The sequence below is a fragment of the Calidris pugnax genome, unplaced genomic scaffold (assembly GCF_001431845.1).
Source record: "Calidris pugnax isolate Ruff unplaced genomic scaffold, ASM143184v1 scaffold185, whole genome shotgun sequence".
Taxonomy (NCBI): Eukaryota; Metazoa; Chordata; class Aves; order Charadriiformes; family Scolopacidae; genus Calidris; species Calidris pugnax.
The window spans coordinates 1-10222 of NW_015090903.1; the positions used below are offsets into that span (position 1 = coordinate 1).

At 34.8% G+C, this 10222-nt stretch overlaps 1 protein-coding gene across 1 annotated transcript in view; it reads right to left on the reverse strand.

The window, feature by feature from the left end:
• Positions 1-556: 556 nt before the first annotated feature.
• LOC106892080 (protein transport protein Sec24B-like) overlaps positions 557-10222 on the reverse strand; it is a gene marked incomplete at its 3' end in the record, with an annotated part of 29375 nt that continues 19709 nt past the window's right edge. The window contains exons 5-9 of the mRNA XM_014948991.1: positions 6089-6169; positions 4303-4484; positions 2787-2971; positions 1537-1639; positions 557-683 (exon numbers count right to left, since the gene is read on the reverse strand). Of these exons, the coding sequence (XP_014804477.1) occupies positions 557-683; positions 1537-1639; positions 2787-2971; positions 4303-4484; positions 6089-6169 (678 nt within the window). The remainder of the gene's footprint in view (positions 684-1536; positions 1640-2786; positions 2972-4302; positions 4485-6088; positions 6170-10222) is intronic.

The window sequence follows — 10222 nt, forward strand, 5'->3', positions numbered from 1 at the left end:
AACAACAGCAAAAAAAAGAAATCACATTATCGAAATATAAAATGAAGGAACATTTCAAGTGTCCCAAGCATCAACGATTGAAGGAACATTTCAAGTGTCCCAAGCATCAAACTTAAGTAAGAGGAGACAAGAGCAGGTTTATTTTAAGCAGCAATTCATTGCCAACTTCAAAACACCAATGCAAATAGAGCATTTCACAACACTAAGCTTTGACCTGTATTGTTTCTCATAACCTCTGGCATGGATGGCAGACAGTATGAGCTGTCACCATGTTGCTGTCTGTGTATTGCAACAGCAGTCAATGGAAGAAATTGACCTCATTATGCAAGTAATCAGGATAATACGGTAACATTTAATTTGTCTCAAAATTTCAAACCACACTTTTGCTTCAGAAAATGCACCGCACATCTGACTTGTGATCCAGAGATTTTTAAAAAAATCTTAAGAACATTGTCATTTTAATCTACATTTTAATCTAGAGTATGCCATGGACTGATACAATGCAAATACCTGACAGATTCTATAAACACAAGCATCTCTTGCTACAAACCCTTACCATCGTTAACTCTATAGCAGAGATTACATTTCCACCTCCTTTGATCAATGAAAGAAACAAAAGGGTTGATGTATGTCCTGCAGGATCTGCATCTCACTATTGTGCTTGATGTTATTACTGGTAATTGCTAAAAGGAAACAATGGAAAGCTGTAACAAAGGTACATAATACATTTTATGGAAAACATTACTGTGCAGTACAGAGCATAAAAGCTTCACAAGACAAGATATTCTATCATCTTTCCTTTTATCTTTTTAGCTCATTTTCATACAGAGTAATTATGATGCCTATTAAAAATATCCTCCTTTCTAAAATCAGCAGAAATAACCACGGATCATTGTCTTAATCCAATCTCACAAATCAAAGATTTTTAATGACATTAAATTACACTGTTATAATAACACAGCCACTATGGCAAGAGGAATTATGAAAGACAGGACAACTCTGGGTGACTAAATATGACAAACAGCAAACCTTACCCAAAGAACACACATTAGATGAAGTTATACCAGATCGTTATCCACCTTTTTACATAAACACAAATAAATTAGATGGAGAGGAGTTGCTTAACAGTTATGAGCACAGCTTCAGTCCTACATTGCACATACCTTCTAATGGTAGCATTTATCATGCCACTGACACATCCATACCTCTCCTCAAGAGGAGAAACACCTTATCAGAGGTACCTGACAGCTCTGAGCCCAACACACAGAGTAACAACTCAGAGCTTCAGAGAACCACAGGCAAGCAACAATTAAAAAAATAATTTGAAGGACTTGTCCGAAGATTTTCTCTTTTCAATTTCAACGAAGCTGCAATTTCAAGGCTTTTTTCCCCTCCTCCTATCAAACTCCCAAACAATTTTTTGCTACTTCTATTAAATTTAAGACATCGAGTTCAATATATTTTATTGTTTGAACAAAAATAGGACAAATGCGTATACTAAATACATGTATTTTTCTAAAAAATAATCTACTTTACCGTTAGGTCTCTGAAGGGATGCAGCAACAAACCCAAAGGAAGCTTAGCTTTGTTTAACAAAGCCTGTGTCTGGGGAATATTTGTCAACGTACATCGAAATGAGCTGGAAGGAAATAAAAACATTATATTGAAAATGAAATTTTAAAAGATGTTAAAAACATTGTGTTAACAGCCGATTTTAAAGAATTTTGAAATTTAAATCCTGTTTTGCAAAGCTGATTTAATAAACAAAATTAATGCAAAGAGACTTAAAAAGCCTCCTAAAAAAAAACCAAACAGATGAAAAAATACTTCCCCACTCCCCAATGAAACAGTTCAGCAACTTGCAATAAAGAGATAAAACTGCTTTAGATACAACACTCAATGTAAAATGATGTAATTTTTATTCATTACAAAGATTTTCTGAATGATGGAACTAAAGGAGGAATACAGCATTTTCTAGTTTTCAGAAAGTATTATTTATATTAGAAAACAGAAGAAAAGGATCTCGAACACTGAGAGTCACAAACTTTTCTGGAGGATGGACTCAAAGCTAAATAAAGGACACTAAAAACCCGCAATGCACCAATAGTGCTGTCCAAACTGTTCAACACCTAAGAATGATTAAGAGACCCCCAATTTCCCCATTTCTGTTTTCTGGTGGGAGCATGCATTGTCACTAGGGCAGTAAGCCGAGTTAACTTGGGCACAATTAACTCTAATTCCAAAAGAAATTTTATTAAGATCACTGGGGGAGAGCAATTTCCATTGCAGCTGGCTTGACTTGATTTGGGCTAGCAGATAATACTGCTGAACGTTAATTAGAAGTGAGAGCATACATCATGATTGCAGGATTACCACAGGAAAATATACTCACAGTTTATTCAGTGTATTTAGGCATGATCATCATATTTTTCTGGAAAAAATCCTACGCAATATTACAAAAATATTCTATGAAATGTACTGCATAACATTAAGATGTTTATTAATAGGTAAGGTTTTTTAGATGGATAAAAGGCAAAGATTAAGCAGGTTTCTTAATGTTTTAATAAGTGAGCTACACTCACACTGCATATAACATATTCTGATGAAACGAAAGTTTCAACATTTGTGTAAGGATGCAAAGGATAAACTTATTTTCAAGTGAAAGGGGTTATATTAACTCACCACAAACATTTGAAATCAGGAATCAGTTTAGACTTTTTTTACAGTTTAAATAATTATTACTCATTGAAAAATGTAACATGCTATTCTTGACACAGTACACTTACTCTGGACTGCAGTTTAATTTCCTAAGATCAGAATTCAAGTTAGGCACAGGTGCTGGAACTGAAGATACAGGCAAAATATTTCTATCTTGTGTAAGGTTTACTGGTCTCAAGCTCTCCGGCTGCTGAGAATGCTGTAGACTTAACCCTCCTAAAGAAGAGGACAGCTGGTTCACACCTGGATATTGCTGAAAAAAGTAAGAGCAAACACACAATCATTTAAATAACAACCTTAAATTTTCTTGTAATCCCAATTCTTTCAGATGTGTATAAAAAAAAAAAAAGGATACAGTAGTAGTTAGTAACAAACCCAATCAAACAAGAACAGAGTTGCACAGTAGGAATTTAGAAATGCTAAGACAAACGTGACATAGCTCCCAAATATGTATCATTGGACAAAATTCAAATTCATAACGATTTATAAATCAACATTGGAAGTCACACATAATCCTTCAAGTTTTCCAGGCATAAGAAAACAAGTTACTAGAAAGGCTGACAATTTTTTTCCCCTCTTCAAAGATGTTACAGTGTAACTTTTCCAAGCTACACAAACTGGTTTTACATATTTATTTTTAAATGAAAACAAAACACCATAGAAAAGGAGAAAAGGTTAGGTTGGAAGGCATCTTTGATAGTTCAACCTCCTGCTCAAGCAAGGCTAACTTCAAAGTTAGATCAGGTTGCTCCTAGCCTTGTCCAGCTAAGATTTGAAAGAATCTAAGGATTGGAGACTTCACAGCACAATCTGTTCTTGTGCTTCTCCACTCCCATTCTGAAGAATTTTCTCCTTATATGTAAACTAGAATTTGACTTGCTGCAACTTTCACGTGTTATTTTTTGTTCTTTTACTGTGTACTCCTGAGGAAAGCCTAATTTTATCTTACATTATAGTGAAGATGAAGCCAAGTCTTTCAACTTAAAAAAAATAATAAAAATAGTTAAACCTTTCCTCCAGGTCACACTTTGCATTACCTTCACAACAGTGAAGGCATCCCTGGATATCAGAGGCTAATTTACAGTACTACATTCAGATCAGTAAGGAATTCTGATCACCCAAAACAGCAGCTTTGATGTGTTTGCCAGCTGGGCCTTATTTCAGAGAGTGAGATTTGTAAAGCTGTACCTTTTGTTTTCTACACCCCTCCACACATACACTTCTCTGCATGGCTTCAGCATTTCTATTTTGCCTCAGTGAAACAGAAATAGAAATTTTTCTTCTGCCTCTTCTTCAGATTTCACTGCTCTCAGGTGACTCCCATGCACAACAGGAGCCAGGTGATTGTACACACCTTCTTGGGTAGAAATAGAAATTTTGCCTCTGCCTCTTCTTCAGATTTCACTGCTCTTGGGTGACTCGCACAACGGGAGCCAGGTGATTGTACACACCTTCTTGGGTGTTTGGTGCTCTCTTTTATCAGAAAAATAGAGCAGATGCAGGCAGCCTACACCATCACACGCCCAGCACAGTTACTTCATGCAGTAACTTCACTGCAGTAACTTTGAAATTAAAAATACAAACCTGTGGATAGTGCTGAAACCCAGGATGGTGACCTGGATTACTGGGCTGCACAGGAGCAGGTGGTGCAGCATTTTGGTAGCCAGGCTGCAGTGCTGGATATCCATAACCAAAGGGCTTAGAAGCTTTTGATGTTTGGGGGACTGATGGAGGAGGAACTGGGCTGCTGGTCACAGAACGTGTCTCTGGAAGGATAAAAGAAATCCCACAGGTATTGAATATACTTACTATTTCTTTCTTAATTTAAATGTAAAGTCCTAAAAGCTTAACAAATAACACTTCCATTTATAAATTTTTGCGTTGTCCATCAAGCTTATCTGCACTAAGCAAATAAATTAGCAAGATTATTGCAATTATGCTGATAAACGGGGTATATATGGGAAGATGACCATAGACTTGTGTAACTACTAACAAAATGCTTAATAAAAAAGCAAGAAATTGAAAAAGAATATTCATGCTTAGTCTCTCTTGTACCACTTATAAAAGTTGTTAAAATGTAAGGCTAAGGCAACAGAATTATTCTTTAAATGTAAGCACAGAGCTTTTCTTGAAGTAATGCAAGTTCTTCCTATTATATCCCTGCAACACAGTTTAGTCCCACTATTTTTAAAATGCCAAATAGAAAGTAACACATAGACCTAAATTCATGGAAAACTTAACAGTTGTAAAGAGATAAATCTCCTTTTTATAAAAGTCTATAAATGTGAGCTAAGTTTCAGAAGAATTTAAGCTTGGTAAAATCCACAGGGGAAAGTAGTAGGTAAAGTAACCAACCACCAAGAAATTACATTTGGCATAACAATAATAAATAAACAGAACAAAGAAATCTAAAGTTGATCCTGTTATACTTTAAGACAAAAGGAAAAAAGTTATTTTTAGAACATGCCTTCATCAGAACCAAAATGGTTGGTTATTAGCTGAGAAATTAGAATTTTGAAAGTTGATCCTGTTATACTCTAAGACAGAAGGAAAAAAGTTATTTTTAGAACATGTCTTCATCATGGTTAGTGGCTGGTTGGTTATTAGCTGAGAAATTAGAATTCACAATCCTGCAGCAATGTCTCTGCTACCCTTACTGCATGAGCTGGATGTGGATAGCAATATTGGCTTTTTAATTGACAGAGACTTCAAACAAACTACTGTGATATTCTCAGAGGCTAGAGCAATGCAAAAGAGCCAGAAAGGGAGGTGCCCAAATTAATCTAATTATTATTTAAAGTATTGGTTATCATTGAACAGCACCTCTTCCACCTGCTCTCAATACGACAGGCTATTGTCGTATTGAGACTGAGGTAGTCTGCTAGCAGGTTCATTTATAACAAACCTGACATTCATTCCTGATATTTTTAGAGATAAAAATAAGCAAAATAGCAGACATTTTCTTTAAATGGAGAGAAACAGAAGAAAATAACTTGATCCAAGCATCTCTGCAAGCTGATATTGTTGGTCTCTCAAACCTTCAGTGGCATGTCACCTATTAGCAGAGTAGAGAAAGATGCCTGTTTTCACACAGAGCATAGTTTCAGCACTACCCTCAATATTAAAATGGAAAGCATGATTTATGATTCAGGAAAGTTTTATTAAATGGTTACTCCAACTACAGTGTTAAAACTATGAAAAGTGATTTAAAAAGTGAGGTTCTCTCTGATGATTGCCCCCAATCCTTTCATAGGCATTTCCTTTCACCTACTTGTTAATTAAGATTAAACAATGCAAGAAATAGAAAAAAGTCACAAACAAAAAGCCTTTAAACAAATGATTTAGAATTAACAGACAATAAAATGCTTACCTGGATAGCCACCTCCTTCCAGAGCATCATAATTGTTCAGAACAGGAGAGGCACTGCTTGTAGTAGAGGAACTATCAATTGCTGGGGGAAGAAAATAATTTCAAGTTAGGTGCTTCAGAAATGGCAAATTTTTGAGAAATAAGACTGAGAATTATTCCTAAAAACTTCGGTAAGAAACTGTCAAGAAAGGTCCTGTGAATAAAACACCACTTCAGCCCTAAGATCTGAAAGCTAACACCACTGCAAAGAGGAGGGAGAGCAAGACACAAACAAACAACATGATATTAAAAAACAAACAAGCACATGGCCAAATAGCAAGAGAGATCAATGGGAAAAGGACAAAAACAATGAGAAAAAGTTGTTTCTTCAAATAAAAACATATTTTTCTAATAAACTTTCTAGACTACATCAACTGAAGCTGTGTACAACATTTTATGTTTTCAATGTAAAGCTTCTATTTTCCACTGAACATTGACAAGAGGTTTCAGATTCAGCCAGAGCCAGAAGTAACCATGTGAAAAGGAACTATGTAAAAGTAAGTAACAAAAGTTAACTAGCCAAAAGCCAAAAAAACCACATGGGCACATACATAGTTGCTAGTCCTGAAAAGACTCCCAATGCTTAATTTTTAGTTCACTCTATGCATAGATCTTGAATATCTCACAGTAAAACATTGGAAACAAAAATATTTTCACAACATTTCTTCCAGTCCCTTTCACACACACTCCCAAAGGGCCAAAGAGATTAAATGCATCTGCTCCTTAAAACACCCCAAGCCACGGAGCGCGACAGAAAAGAATTAGTATATTGAAGAATTCAAAAAAGACCATTATATATATATATGTATAAAACTTCTTGTGGCAGAACAGACTCAAAAGATATTCACTGATACTGTTCTACTCAATGATCAATGTGACCACACATCCCATCGTGTAGCTGAAAGTATTTCAAGGGAGAACTTCAATGATGGAACATTTCAGATTTGATCCATCCTCCTCCAATTGAGATTTCCAAGTAAAGAGCCTCCTGCATGTGAAAATGTAACATCACTGACACTTGGGACACATTAATACCATGGCAAGTTCATGACTGTATAGATTATTTTTGACCATTTTGCCTTCAAAGCATTCAGCTAAGAAGTAGAAAAAACACAAGAGGTATTATTTTAAATAGTGTATTAATCCTGTGAAAATCATACAGTGTTAGTTTTCAGATTGTTTCTCACCATAAATTTCCATTTCCCTCCCCCCAAAGTTTATAAAAGAACATGACTGCAAAATGTCCTTTCCTTCCTCTTTTTCTATTGTAGAAACCAAAGGAAACAGGATTCATTATTTTGTTCCCCCTGCAATAACACAGATTTAAAATGTTTGGCAAGTCCTATTGCAGAAAAGCCCAAATGTACTTTTATTAGGTCAACAAGATCAAGATTTAAGAATTTCCAAGAGTTTTTCTTATCTGACCAGTCAGTCTGCATTTCAAAAATTTATCAAGAGGGTATAAGCACAGTTGTGAATATGTAAGACACTAGATTCAAGCTTTCTGAGTTAACCCCTATGTCACTCTTTACAGTTTTCCCCATAGTAAACTGTATTCATGAAATTATATCCATCTATTATATAATTCCATATAAAATGACTTTGCTGTTTTCAGTAGGAAGATATTAACGACACAGTGAGTTGCAAAGAAGTATTATATTCTCCCCAAGATCTGCTAGAAAAGTTGAGAGGATCCAATTTGGGAAACACATGAAAGAACATATTTTAAAAGCACGCTGAAAGTAAAAATAATGCAACTTAGTCATACTTCTAAAAAAATAAATCTATGCATCATTTCTGACATACAGAAAAGTTTGAGTCAGAAAGTAAAATCTCAGATATTTTGAACCACAAACAAGGTCTACCTAAACTAAAATAAGGTGAATCCTATTACTGAGTATCCCATGAACCTACTGCAGACCTTTCACTTAAGGTCTTTGCTTCTAAAGGGCTTTCAAATTTTGTAACATGTTCTTGCTAACTGTGAGAGTCCCAATGCCTACAAGAATTATAACATGCCCTGTTCTACTTTCCACTGGAAAACAAATACTTGAGTCAAAACCAGCAAGTTGTACAGTTTCCTGCAGACCAAAAGTAGCTTCAGGCTCTAAGCTGATCACGTGTCATGGAAATCTCAGAGGTTCTCCACCAATAAAAACACAGGAACTTCCACAAAAATAAACAACAGGTTTCCTATGCTTAAATTAAGCTACAACAGCTGTCAAAGTTTACTTTAGAATAAGCACCAGACCAGAGCACATACTAGGAAGGCAAGAAAAAAAAAATGTTTTACAAAGAAAAAAAAAATATTAGAAAACACTGCCTAGACAAAAGTAACAATTATAACATGCTTTTACAGTTAACTAATGATTTTATCAGTATTACTTTTGCTTTCAGATTTTTCAAGAACTCTTTGGCAACATAGTTAAAGATCTAACTGGTAAGAGCAACAAAAAAATTTAATGCTTTTACAGTAAAAGTAAACATGCTTTTACAGTTAACTAATTATTTTATCAGTATTATCAGTAATACTTTTGCTTTCAGAGTTTTCAAGAACTCTTTGGCAACATAGTTAGAGATCTAACTGGTAAGAGCAACAAAAAAATTGAGACCCTACACAAACACAAGCAACCAGATGCCCAACACCTACTTTTCACATAACCACTGGCACAGCCCGAGCTAGAAACCCATCTACAGAATTTGTATAGGATTTACATTAATTCCTGGTGACAGGGGATGCTTATTAATCAGGCAGCCTACGTATTGAAACTGGGTGCCCTTTCACTCCTTTGCATAAGATAAATTTAAACATTAACGATAGCTCAAAGGCTGAGGGCTTTAGCAAAGTGCAGAACTTGAGAGACAAAGATGGTCAGGAGTATGAAAACTTTGTCTCTGTGAGGTTTAAGGAACAAAGTAAGGAGACAAATGCTACGGTTAATAAAAAAAAAAAATAAACCTGGCATATTCTTTGATATGGCATGGGATTAGGCAACAGTAATTATCTACAAAAAATTCAGTAAGTAGCCCTGCAATAAAAAAAAAACAGCAGCTGCACCACAACAGCTAAAGCAAATTTTATACCACAAAGTAGAATTGGTTTTTAGACTCAGCATTAAAAAACCCTGGTATCTAAAATTAGGAAGTATCCTTAAATTTAAAAAGAAGAGTTATCTAAGAGTTATAATGCACAATATTAATACTCAAGCTTATTGAAAGATCAAATGTTTTATCATACAAAGGGTAAGAAAGTAAAGAAATCGAACCAATAATCTGAAACAGCAAGAATTACACATGATATGCAAAGTATCCTAATACTTGTGCTCCACTAGGGGTGGGGGTAATAATATCACTTATATTGATGGTGATATTAATATCACCCTCCAAACATTGTCCTTCTCTGGCTGGAACAATGGAAAGTGTCTTCAGCTGAAAACGCCTTCGTCCTTGGAAAAATACCATCAGCAACTATTTTCTTCTAATGTCCTACTAATAATTCAATGTAAAAGTTGAATCAGTATTATTCAAAATGATAACATAATCCCATCACACTGCTCTTAATTATGACCTGGACATCATCATTATTTTGCTCTATTCTTCATGATAACATTAAGAGCACATTATGCTACGTTCACGGTATTCTACTTTTATGATCTAATTATTTTAATAAAACTCAGAATTATATGGCACTGATTTTTTTTTTTTACCTCTCTAGTTAGAATCTGAATTATAAGCTTAAAGGAAAAGTTACAAAGGGCTATTACCCAAATTAATAGTCAAAGCCAGCACACACAAAAGGGACAGTGTATTAGCACAAGGTATGTGCTATTGCTTCCATCTATCAACAAGGGTCTAGGTTTAATCTCAAAAAACTTTTTACACTGTTATCACTCATATCTAGATTACGAAGACTTTTCTTTAAGTTAAATAAAAGTTAACCATCCAAGAAACAATGGTGATGAGAAATATCAAACTCACAAAACCAGGCCATTCTGACAAAATACAGGCAGAATCGTTGCAACTGAAAATGTAACATTTCAATCAATCAGGACAAACCACTTCTTCAAAAAAAAAAAAAAAAAAAAAAAAAAAAAAA